This window comes from Camelus ferus, chromosome 19 (assembly GCF_009834535.1).
Source record: "Camelus ferus isolate YT-003-E chromosome 19, BCGSAC_Cfer_1.0, whole genome shotgun sequence".
NCBI lineage: Eukaryota > Metazoa > Chordata > Mammalia > Artiodactyla > Camelidae > Camelus > Camelus ferus.
Window position 1 is genome coordinate 39573867 of NC_045714.1, and position 12663 is coordinate 39586529.

Below are 12663 nucleotides of genomic sequence, written 5' to 3' on the forward strand. Positions count from 1 at the left end.
CCTCTCCCACTCCCACCCAGACCCAGGGGACCCGCCCTGCCAGGGCCTTCTCCTGCCCCCATTGCCCTGTCCCCATCTCCTCCTCCTCCTCCTCCTCCTCATGGGGCAATTAGTGTAGCTGTACCCTGGGCACTGGGGCTCTGCCAGCTCAGCTCTCTCTGACACGACTCGCTGTGTGACTTTGGGCAAGTCCCAGCCCCCTCTGGCCTCAGGTTCCCCCATAGTTGGGTAGACTGCAGGAGGAGGCCTAGGAGCCCTGAAGGTGTGGCGCACGATCTGTGACAAAGGCGAGCATTGCTCCAATTTGCAGGGTTGGTGCCTAGATTGTCACCAAGCCCCCAAAGGGCCACCCTTGCCTCCCCTCAAGTCTCACCAGCTCCCAGGCCTGGGCTTCCAAATCTCAGGGCTTGGGGAGGCCTTGAAGGTCTGATCTGATATCCTTCTCAGGCGGAAATCTTCTCCTATTACAACTTGCTTGCTCCCCAGAGACAGGGTACTTCCTCCCCCAGTTCCACAGTGGCTCTTGGCATCTTGGGATGGCTTGATCTCTCTGAAGGGGAGCAGATCACTTCCCGTCCCAGGATGCTGCCCCTGTGAATTCAGACCTTGTCATCTGAGTCAGCTTTTGCCAAGAGGCCTCTCGGGTGGGGAGAGGAAGAGTTCAGGCCAGCTTGGCCCTGCAGGCTGTGAGGGGCCTGATCCCACTGTTCCCTGCACCCCACTCGGCCTCAATCCCCCAGCACAGCACTCATGAAGACTGCAGACCTCAGGCTCCACTGCTGATGGTTCCTTCTCCTTTGCTCCCTCCCCCTCCCCCTGCTCAGAGAGGGAGACTGGTGGTTGGCTCACTCGCTCAGCACAGGACAGACGGGCTACATCCCCAGCAACTATGTGGCGCCCTCTGACTCCATCCAGGCCGAGGAGTGAGTATCAGCCCTGGCCTCTTGCTTGGCTACCATCACTGCCGGTTCAGAACTTCTCTCCTGGGCTGGAGCGGGAGGTCTGTCTACCCAGGGCCCTAACCACATCCCAGGAGGAAGAGGTGGCACTGTGGGTGGGTGGAAGCCTGGACACCAGCATCATCCTTCTCCCTCCCACCCCAGGTGGTATTTTGGCAAGATCACCAGACGGGAGTCAGAGCGGTTACTGCTCAATGCGGAGAACCCCAGAGGGACCTTCCTAGTGCGAGAAAGCGAGACCACAAAAGGTATGAGCCCTCTTGCTGGCCAGTGGGAACTGAGTCTTGTGGATTATTTAAGCTGGGTATTGTAGAATGAATAGGAGTTTGGTATATGAAGTTGGGTGGGTAAAGCCCTGCAGCTGGAGAAAAAGACAGGATCAAAGACAGAGAAGTACATTTGAGGAACACTGAGTTCTCTGGGGTGGCCAGAGGTACATCAAGAGCTGATGCTTAGCTTCTCCGGCCTCAGGTTCCTTAGGTGAGGAATGGGCACAGGTTGTCAGGAGGTCTGAGAATCATATAGCAAAAGGCTATTCCCAGGGAGGGTGCTCATGCAATGGGCCCCTCTCTTTCCCCTTCTCCAGGGGCCTCAGGGGCTGGTCTGGGTGCTGAGACCTGGCCTTGCCCTTCCGCCAACAGTCCTGGCCTCTGTTCCTCGCCAGTCTCACCCCTCTGCCAGAGACTGATTGCCTCCCTTTCTCTCCAGCCCCTTCACAAGTGGGTTGCAGACTCCCCATCACCATGGCAACGCAGCTTCTGCTTCCTGTGGGCCTAGGACTCAGCAGGAGATGGGAAAGCAGGGCATCCATGTCCTGCGTGTGCATTTATGAACGGTCATGTGGCCGTGCATGCTGTGTGTGGGTCCAGGCATGTGTGTGCACACGTGGGGATGGATTTGTCTGTGTGTTGCTGTGTGGGAGTGAATTGTTGTGGGTTTGTCCTTGTGCCCAGGGGCCTGGGGAATGTGGGCCTTTGTGAACATGTGGCCACTCGACACGGGCATGCCTGCCTGTGTGCACGTGTGGTCAGGACTTGGCCTTAAATTCGGGCCTGTGGCTTCTACATGCACGTGGCCTGGGCCATCTGCAGCAAATCATGGTTGTCCAGTATGGGCTTTAGAGACCTGGGTATAGATTCAAGTCCCAGCTCTGTGCCTGACTTGCTGGGTGACCTGAGGCTAGCTGCTTTCCCTCTCTGGGCCTCATTTTCCCTTCTTTACACTGGAGATTGTAACCCCTACCTGAACTCTGTCCAGAGGTTCTGTGGGCTGTGGGGGCTTTTAGGATGATCCCTGTATGCTGCTTCCTGAGAAAGGCTTTCTCTGGCTGCTCAAGTCTCTGCCCCCCACCTCTGGGCCTCAGCCTTGCTCCCTGATGCCACCCCAGGCGTCTCTTAACAGGGCTAGTCAGTCCTGTTGGGCAGAAGGAAACTTCTCCAGCCCAAAGCTTTTCCAGGCTCGAGGGGAACAGGGAGCGGGCCACCAGGGCTGGCCCAGCTTAGCCTTGGCAGCCTTCAGCCAACCACTGGCTCCTGCCTGAGCCTGGAGTCTTCAGGAAGGGGCAGGGCACAGACAGTGCTCCTGTGGGCAGACCCAGAGAGGGGAGGCAGTTAGGCCAGGGACACACAGGCACTTGGGGCCATTCTGAGGCTCCCAGAGAACATTTATTGAGCACCTACTGTGTGCCAGGCCCTCTTACATGTGGTCTCATTCAATCTTTCCAGCAGCCCTGGAAGTAACCCCATTGTGCAAAGGGGGAAACCAAAGCCCAGAGAGGGCAAGCGACTTGCTCAGGTCACACAGTTGGGATGCACACTTGGGCTTCAGAGGTTTTGCCAGGCTAAGGGTGCATGGAAAGGCTCTCCGGTCAGGTGCCCCTTTGTCACTTGGCCCTACCCGGGTGACTGCCCCAGAGCTGGGTGCTCAGACGGGTTGGACCAGACCTGGCTCCGCCCTGCTGTGTCGGGTAGGTGTGCTTACAGCTGTGGGGGCGCCGGCATGGTGGTCACGGCTCCCCTGTGGCCTGCCCTGCAGGCGCCTACTGCCTCTCAGTGTCCGACTTCGACAACGCCAAGGGCCTCAATGTGAAGCACTACAAGATCCGCAAGCTGGACAGCGGTGGCTTCTACATCACCTCCCGCACCCAGTTCAGCAGCCTGCAGCAGCTCGTGGCCTACTACTCCAGTGAGTGTCGGGGCGGCAGAGAGGACGCCCCCTGGGATGGGGGGCCTCGGCCCGTCCTCTGAGCTGCAGATCCTGAGGAGGGCGACTTTGGGCTGACAAGGGCCTGGACGTCTATCACCCTGAGGATGTGGGCTTCCATTCCCCTCTGCCTTCTTCCTTTCCCCTTTCTCCCTCCTCTCCCTCTCCTTCCTCCCCCTCTTTTTTCCTTCTTTCCTCCCTGTGCGTCTATTTCCTGTTTCCCCTCTTCCCTGCCCCCCACTGCCCCTCCCTCCCCTTTCTCCTCCACAGCTGCCTGGTAAGGAGGGGGCTGCCTGGTAAGGAGGGGGCTGCCTGGAGGAGTGAGCTGGGAAGGAGGGGGCATAGGCCAGTGTCATTTGTCTCTGCAACCCTAGAACCGGTTAGAACCGGTTACTGGGAAGGAGGGGGCAGCTCCATCGATTGAAGCGAAGAGGGGGAGAGAGCGGGGGAGAGAGCAGCAGGCCTGGGAGCTCACATGCACAGGTCATGAGAGCAAGAGTGAGGCCGACCCATCTGGATGTCCAGGGCTGCCCTGGAGGACTGAAGTGTTGTGGCCGTTGTGCTCCCGTGTGGGCTGGTCTCTGTGGGTGCCTGTGTCTCTGTGGCATGTGACTGTGGCCTCCATGTGCAGGTGTGGCCTTTCCTGAGAGCACCAACTACTCCTCCTCTGTCAGCTGGGCCTCCCGACTCCTTCTGGGATCTGCCACCCGTCCCTGTCCCCTTGGCCACCACTGTAGGGTTCATTCTGCACCCTGTTCCCCCAGATCAAAACCCTCTGGGGTTACCTTGGAATTTTAGGATAAAGACCCTCAGCTGGCCTCCCTGCCTTACCAGGGGCCCTCCCCCAATTTGTGCCCCTGTGGTCCCCCTGGCCTCCACCGTTCCTCCAACCCAGCGGCTTGTTCCTCCTTCAGAGCCTTTGCACACACACGATGCAGTGTGCCCTCTTTCTGGAGGGCTGTTCCTTCGTCAACCACTCACCCTCCTGTAGATCCAAGCGCAGGGACCACTTCCTTTAGGAAGCCTTCCAGAACTCCACCCAGCCCACCTGCTATTGCTCGCACACCTCCCCTCTGTCCCACTCGTGGTCCTGGGAGTTGATTAAGAGAAGTTGGGTGCCCCCTGGACTGTGAGCTCCCTGAGGACAGGGTTCCACTTGGTCTGTCTCTGACTGGGTCCCTGGCACCCACATAGGTAGCCCCCCTTAAAGTCTGATGAATGAATGAATGATTCAGGGAGCAAATGCATTGAGGCAATATGGGCCTGTGTTGGGGAGGGTGTGTACGCACAGGTGTGGACACCTGGCCTCGAGGCCATCTTGCATGTCCCTGAGGGCTGTGTGCATACGGTGTGTAAGTCTCCACATGCACACCATGGGACATGGAGGCCCCCGGGCGGATGCCCAGCTTGATCTCCACCTCTCTGCCTCTGTCCTCAGAACACGCTGATGGCCTGTGTCACCGCCTCACCACCGTGTGCCCCACATCCAAGCCACAGACTCAGGGTCTGGCCAAGGATGCCTGGGAGATCCCCCGGGAGTCTCTGCGGCTGGAGGTCAAGCTGGGCCAGGGCTGCTTCGGAGAGGTGTGGATGGGTAAGGCCTTGCCCTGCCCCTAGGAGGAGACCCTGGGCCCCTTGGGGGGACTTCAGTGTCACCCCTCTGAGAACCAGACAGATGTCTATCCTGTGTGGCAGCTCAAGGCTCCATTAGTCCTCCCAGCCTTTGCCTCCATGAGTCTCATCACGTCTGCTCAGTAGTGGGCCCTGTGTCAGCACGGAACTCCCCAGCGGTGGCTGGCAGCAAGCTGGGGTGTGGACCCCCCACCTCTGCAGACCGTAGCACCTGTTTACCAAGAGCTGCTTAGGGCTGGGCATCGCAACTCCCCAGGGACTTGTGTGGAATGGGTGAGGTGGCTTCACTCTGAGCTTTGATCTTCCCAACCGTAAAATGGGGCTGGAGATACTAGGCCCCACCGGCGGGGTTGAGAGAAGGCTGGCCCGCGTGCGTCCACACGTTAGTCTCAGCTGTGGGAAGAGCTGCCCACAGAAGGAGCGCCGGGAGGTGCAGGGTCTGTTTACGATCTCCCGTCTAACTGGAGAAGTGGCCAAAGCGTCCTTGAAAACAAACGCCATGCAGCCCTGACAAAACCAGGCCCCCTCCAGCTGACTGGTTTCTGCTGACGCAGGAATGGTGGAGGTCGGGGTGAGGGAGGCCTGGTGGTCATGAGGCTGCGCTTCCAGTGCGGGGATGGCCGTGTGCTGTGTTCAAGATTATTTCATCTGAGCCGCAGTGACTACCTGGTATCACTGTCTCCACTTTCCTCCCTTTAGAGGGAGAGTTGATGGAGGGGAGCGGAGGGAGTTCCTGGGTGGCAGGCACTGCAGGGGCAAAGGTCTGCAGGCTGGAGGTCAGGCCAAGTCAGGAAAAAGGCGGCCTTGGCTTTGAGCTGAGGATGAGAAGCCAGCTCCCAGGCACAGACACAAAACCTGGTAAATCCAGAGCATCAGCTATTCTGGTGGCTGCAAAACTCGTTCCTGGCCCGTGTGTGCGGTGGAGTCAGTGGGGGACACTTTCATTCCTCCCTGGGTGATCCGGGTGGACTCATGACGTGCCAGGCACACATCCTCAGATGGCCTGTGCCGGGAGCACCACAGACCTGGGTCTGATGGAGACCCAGAGATGGGAAGGAACGGACCCAAGGCTGCTCATCAAAGGAGCCTCAGGCCCAGCTGGGAGGAAAACTCAGATTAAACACACCAGTTTAGAACTCAGCTTCCCCCAATGCCTCACAATTTAAAAACCAGGTAATAATAAAATGACAGCTGCAGCTATTACTGACTGTGTCTTCACAACGGGCTGGGCCCAGTGGCTCAAATCTCATTTAATCTTCAAACAGCCCCACAGGTGGATACTGTAGCATCCCCATTTTCCAGACGAGAAAACTGAGGCTCAGAGAGGGGAACTGACTCACTTGTGGTCTCACTCCTGGCGGGAAGTGGAGGTGGGAGCCAAACTCCTGTCGGTCTGACCTCTAAGCCCTCGTTCTTAGTGGGGTGCCTTACTTTTTGGGGAGTGTGGCTTGAGACAAGCCTTGTTCTGGTGGCTTTGTTTTGAGGCCAGCTCTGCCTCAGCCCCAGCCCCCCGATACACATTGCATTTGCCGACACCTGAAGCACCTTCGATGAGTTATCCAGAAGGAGTGTGACTGCCCGGAGAGAGTGGTTGTGTTGGAACCATGGTCTCCCAGCTCTCAGGCCAATGTGCTGCTTTGGGGGACATTTCTTGTAATCAGAATTCTAATAGCATTACTCTTTCTTGAGCATGTACCTGATACTCATTTAATCCTGTAACAGCCCTGTGAGGAGCGGCCTGCCCTTGTGCCCATTTTGCAGACGGGGACACTGAGGCTCAGAAAGAGGCTGGGCTTGTCACATAGCTTGGGAGGCCAGAGCTGAAGTTGATACCCAGGCAGGCAGATCCCGGTTCCCTGTTGGGTGGGAATGAGGGCCCTCCACTGAGGCAGCCTGCCTCCCTTTCCACACAGGGACCTGGAACGGCACCACGAGGGTGGCCATCAAAACCCTGAAGCCCGGCACAATGTCTCCGGAGGCCTTCCTGCAGGAGGCCCAGGTCATGAAGAAACTGAGGCATGAGAAACTGGTGCAGCTGTACGCGGTGGTGTCCGAGGAACCCATCTACATTGTCACGGAGTACATGAACAAGGGTGAGGCCTGGGTGATGGCGTGGAGACACGGGCAGCCCCTCGCCAGGGTGCTGGGGCGCTTCCCTTCCCACCAGATCTAGAGTGTACATCTTTAAAGGTGGAATGGTATAGAATCAATTTCCCATGTCAGTGGAAATTTAAACCAAAGGTCGCCTTTCTCCTTGCATTTTGTTTTTAACAATTTCCCACAATGTATCTTCTGTCCCCCAACCCCGTTTGCTGGTTTTCTAGAGCTGTTTGTCATTCCGGGGCTGGAAGGAGAACTCCCCCAATCCTCCAAGCTGAGCCACATCTGGGTCAAGTTCCTTTACTCAGTTTTGAAATTAATTATTTTTCACAATTCCACTTTATAGAGGTATAATTTACATATGATAAAATATACTCATTTTAAGTGTCCAGTGAGGGTTTTTTTTATATTTTATTTATTTATTATTGTATTATTTATTTTACTTGAGGAGGAGGTAATTAGGTTTATTTATTTTTAGAGGAGGTACTGGGGATTGAACAGGACCTTGTGCATGTTAAGCATGTGCTCTACTGCTTGAGCTACACCCTCCCCACAATAAGTTTTAATAAATGGATACCCTGTGTATCTCTTACCACAATCAAGATGTCGATCTCCATCACCCTAGGAAGCCCCCTTGTGCCCCTCTGTAGACAGTAGTCTCCAACCCCAAAACCAGACAGCTACTGATGTGCTTTCTGCCTTCATAGATTTGTTTCTTCTAGAAATTCACATATATCATCTCTTATATCTGAGGTTCTTTCTTGTTGTGTGCTCGTTCCTTTTTATTGCTGAATAGTATTCCATAGTGTGGCTATATTGCAGTTCTGTCCACCTGGAGGTGGACATTTTCTTGTTTCCCATCCTGCTTGGCTTTTGAATGAGAAGCACTAAGACTTTATTCAGAGATGGGTTTACATAAAAATCTGCTTTGTGGATAGAGCAAGGCCAGCCTGCCCTGGTGGACAAGATCTGGGAATCACCTCCTCCTGGCTCAGGGAGGACTGGCTGGGGGCTAGAGCTGCTTTCTCTCTGCCCAGGGAGTTTGCTGGACTTTCTCAAGGGAGAGACAGGCAAGTACCTGCGGCTGCCCCAGCTGGTGGACATGGCTGCTCAGGTGAGTCAGCCCCTCTCGCCTCCCACACCTAGCCTTGAGCACTCTGACCCACCTGGCTGATCTCTTGAGTGCCCCCTCCAGGAAACTTGCTTTGATTGCCCCCACACTTGCTGATTTCAGCACATATATTACTGGGACCACTTACAGGTGCTGCGAGTGGTGGTTCTGGAAGGCAGCTGTGCTCACCACTATACCACCAACGCGCGAGTGGTGGTTCTGGGCATAGGAAGGAGGCTTTACCTGGGCATCAGGAGTCACTGACTTGCTGTGGGACCTCAGGCCTCAGTTTTCTTCAGTCATTCAGTCACTCAACAAACATGCATTAGTGCTTGCTGTAGGTGGTGCTCAACAACCACTTTTTAATTTAATTCTTATCACAATCTGGGAGGTAGAGATGGTTATTATTCCTTTTGATGGATGAGGAAACTGAGGCTTCTCAGAGAGGGGACTTGGGACTATAGACAGGACCTGGCACTTATCTGTGTCTTGGGGCATCTGGGGCCTCTTTTTTATGGTCATTCCACTTCCCTGGATGTATCTTGTGCCTCCCCTCTGCCCTTTGCTCTGCAGTCCTGCCTCCCGCCAGATGTTGGTCCTGCTTTTTATGCCAACAGTATTTATTGTAAACTGATGTCATTACCTAAAGAACTGGGAAGGGCAGGGCACTTGGTTGGCTGTTTACTCCTGGGGGTGACCCCAGCCTGGGAAGGGCACAGACAGCCCCTGAGCCAGGCTCCTGGGGTTCTGCCTACAGATTGCCTCAGGCATGGCGTATGTGGAGCGGATGAACTATGTCCACCGAGACCTCCGTGCTGCCAACATCCTGGTTGGAGAAAACCTGGTGTGCAAAGTGGCTGACTTCGGGCTGGCCCGGCTCATTGAAGACAACGAATACACAGCCCGGCAAGGTGGGCAGGGCCCCAACCGATGCCGTATGGCCGTGGGGAGTCACCCCCCATTCTCTGAGCCTTAGTTTCCTCCTCTGTCAAGTGGGGATGAGAATGGTGCCTATCTGGCGGAGCAGTCATGTCCTCCTGAGCTTCCCCTGACCCTTCTTGCTCCTGCAGGTGCCAAATTCCCCATCAAGTGGACGGCTCCAGAAGCCGCGCTCTACGGCCGGTTCACCATCAAGTCCGATGTGTGGTCCTTTGGGATCCTGCTGACAGAGCTCACAACTAAGGGACGGGTGCCCTACCCTGGTAAGAGGGTTCCCCACAGCCCACCTTTGGTCCTTCTGCCCATGCTCTGGTGACCCCTCTATCCTGGTGACCTTGGGCAAGTCACACCCCATCCCAGGCATCAGTTTCCCCATCTGTATAACAAAGAGGTTGAACATCTGATCTTAGGCTCTCTCTTTGGTCTGGGTTCCCAGCCTTAGGAAGGGACTTACCCATGGTCACAGCCACCCTGTCCTAGGTGGGAAGGCATGTTTGTTGTCCCCATAAGCTTCCCCCTGCTCCACTTCCTTCACTGGAGCCAGCTGCCTCTTGCCTCTCTCTGCCCACAGGGATGGTGAACCGCGAGGTGCTGGACCAGGTGGAGCGGGGCTACCGGATGCCCTGCCCGCCTGAGTGTCCCGAGTCTCTGCATGACCTCATGTGCCAGTGCTGGCGGAAGGACCCGGAGGAACGGCCCACCTTCGAGTACCTGCAGGCCTTCCTGGAGGACTACTTCACGTCCACTGAGCCCCAGTACCAGCCCGGAGAGAACCTATAGGGCGCAGGCTACAGGCCGGACTGCCTTCTTGGCTTGGATCCTGGGTTGGGTGGCCCCTAATGTGGGGTCTGGCCTCTCTATGCCTGCCCACCGTTGAGCCCCTCTGTGGGGCTGAATTGCCAGTGATGAGGCCCCTCCCTCTTCTGTGGCAGGGCCTGCGGCCTGAGACAGCCCTGGGGCCAGGGTCCAAGGCTGTGCAGTGACCGTGTCCTGGCTCCATCCCAGCCACATGCCTCCTCCCTTTGTTCCCTCCCAGAGCCCTGTGTTTCTCAGCAGGAGGAACTGGGAAGAAGGGGTGGGGCTGAGGACGCCCTTTCCTTAGCCTCGGCCTACTCCACGCACTGGCTCCTTCCCACTTCCATGCCATCCCAGGTCTGTCTACGGAGCTGGCCGAAGAGCCTTTCCAAAGAGGAGTGATGGGCCCGGGCCCTTGGCCTGCCTGCCACCCTGCCCTTTGCCGTCCATTTCTGAAACACCTGTTGGTGGAGGCCGCTGGGTCCAGACCCCTCTGCGTGGCTCTCTGGCTGCCTAGCTTGACTTGATGGTGGGTGGGGTGGACATCCCCCCTTAAGCCCTGCCCTTCTTAGACCTGAGGGATCCTTAGAGATCATCAATTCCTTGTCCCCATATTACCCATGGGGAAACCCGAGTCCAGAAAGGGGGTGTGACTTGCCCAAGGGCACAGAGCAGTTCAGGGATGAGGCAGGATTGGAACCTGGTGCTCCCTCTGTCTTCCTCAGGAACCAACAAGATTGTCCTTGGAGGCATTGTGGACAGACTGGGGCAGCCCAGGGGACAAGGGGTCCTGAGGATGGGTTACGGATAGCAGAGAGAGTCATGCTGCCACTGCTCACTCAGGAGGGCAGTTCAGGAGGAGAGAAGTAGGAGGCAGATTTCAATCAGAATGTGGGTGGTTTTTGATCTTTGGAGCTAGCCGGCCGTGAAAGGGAGTGAGCTCCCAGGCTCTGGAGGCAATCAAGCAGAAGTAGAAGATCCAAGTGGTTGGGAGGCCCTGGCCTCAGGAAAGAACCCCAGGTCCTACTTCCCCCAGTTTGTCCTGTGTCATTTCAACCCCTGGCCCCTGCTGTCCTCCCAAGTTGGCACCCCTTAACTCATGAGGAGGGAAAGGAGTGCCGAGGTTGTGGTGAGATAGGACAAGGGTGTCTGTTGCCACGCACTAGGACTGGCTGTGTGCCCGTGGGCAGCCCCTGCTTCCTCTCTGGGCTGCAAGTCTGCCTCGATACGTGGCCAGGGCCTCTGCAACTGCCCCACTCCTGACCAGACCCTGTGGCTGGCATCACATGGTGAGTCCAGCCGGTGGCATCAGGAGACTGGCCTTAGTTCTGCTGTTCAGCCTTGGAATAATGGTGACTTCTCCCTGGGCCTCAGTGTGCCCTTCTTAAAAGGGACAGCTGACAGTTTGTAGGCATCTTAAGGGCCCCTGTGTGTGTGTATGTGTGTGTGCGCGTGTACACGTGTGTATCCCTCCATGTGCGTCCATATTTAACATGTAAAAATGCCCCTTGCTTTGTCCCCTAGACATGTACATTTCACCCACAGTCCCCCATCATAGCAATAACATTCCCGCTGCCAGGGGTTCTCGAGCCAGCCAGGCCCTGCCAGCGGGGAAGGAGGCCAAGCGGTGCCTGCCTATGAAATTTCAACTTTTCTTTTCATACATGTTTATTACCCAAGTCTCCTCCCGTCCGTCCCAGTCAAATCTGGGCTCACTTACCCCAGTGTGCTCTCAAATCCCCTTCTGACTGCCCAACGCCCTTTGTATAAGGTGTCCTAATACTGTCTTTTTTTTTTTTTTAAACAAGCAAACAGTGTTTTGTAGATTTCAGATGACTATGCAGAGGCCTAGGGGACCCCTGGCTCTGGGCAGGGCCTGGGGTCCCACATTCCACGGCCCAGGCCTGTGGGGGTAGGGAGGGGGGATTTGGAATCCGTTGTAAATACTTTGCATATTGTCTGATTAAACACAAACAGACCTCAGAGTGTGGCCAGTGGCTTTCTTGAGTATCTATTGTGTGCTGGGGAGTAAGAGGGTGGGATGTGAGGACAGATTGTGGTCAGAGGGGCTTTTGTGCAGGCAGCACTGGTTGCTGGAGGACTTCAGGCCAGGAAGGGACTGAGACTGGAGATCTCCAGGATGTGGCTCTGTGTACATATCTGTACCTGCGTCTGGGAAGCGAGTGCCTGGCAGAAACCTTGCTTGTGTCTGAACTGCACCAGGTGAAGCCCAAGACTCTGGAAGTGTGAGCAGTTGAGGACTCAGATGCCCTGGGTGGATGGTGGCAGTTGACACTCTGGGGGCTCCCGCGGGGCTGTCATGCCCGGGTGGAGTTGTGGATGTGCTCATGGGGAGATATGGCTGTGTGCATGCTGTGTGTTTCCTAGGAGTGCTGGACTGGGTAGGGGCTGAGACTGGATCAGCAAAAGCCCTAGGCACTCTGAAGAAAAACCCCAAGACCCTTCCTCGCCTCTCTTCTCCAAGGCACACAGCCTGGGAAGTTCATTTGCAACAGTCTGTACAAAGAAACTGATTTTATGTCAGATCACACACATATCCACGTGAGTCACCTCTGGTCGTAATAACACTGTTAAATCTGTTTAATTAAAAACAGCTTTCAAAAGCAGAATGTTCCTCTGTTCACTATTATTTTCACATGTCTGGGTCAGAATGGACACCCGGAGACCCGGTGGGTGTGCATGTATCTTGGGAGCAGACATAGGAGCATGGGTGTGAGTTTGTGCTCCAAGGAGTGTGTGCCTTTGTCTTCACGTGGGTATATGTGTGGGTTTGTTTGCTGATGGGGATCTGTGTTGGTGTGTGGACAGATGTCCGGGTGGTCTGTGAGTCTTGGCTCCTGGGGGTGTGCGCCCAGCTGTGTGCACCTGTTTTTCCGGCCACGCATGCATGCACACCAATCCAGG

At 55.9% G+C, this 12663-nt stretch overlaps 1 protein-coding gene across 2 annotated transcripts in view; it reads left to right on the forward strand.

The window, feature by feature from the left end:
- The window catches only part of SRC (SRC proto-oncogene, non-receptor tyrosine kinase), a 50582-nt gene extending 38861 nt beyond the window's left edge, over window positions 1-11721 (forward strand). For both annotated transcript variants that reach the window (XM_032462278.1, XM_032462279.1), the window contains 9 exons: window positions 825-923; window positions 1104-1207; window positions 2994-3143; window positions 4600-4755; window positions 6707-6886; window positions 7931-8007; window positions 8762-8915; window positions 9075-9206; window positions 9515-11721. In XM_032462278.1, the coding sequence (XP_032318169.1) occupies window positions 825-923; window positions 1104-1207; window positions 2994-3143; window positions 4600-4755; window positions 6707-6886; window positions 7931-8007; window positions 8762-8915; window positions 9075-9206; window positions 9515-9723 (1261 nt within the window). In that variant the 3' untranslated portion in view covers window positions 9724-11721. The remainder of the gene's footprint in view (window positions 1-824; window positions 924-1103; window positions 1208-2993; window positions 3144-4599; window positions 4756-6706; window positions 6887-7930; window positions 8008-8761; window positions 8916-9074; window positions 9207-9514) is intronic.
- Window positions 11722-12663: the final 942 nt, after the last annotated feature.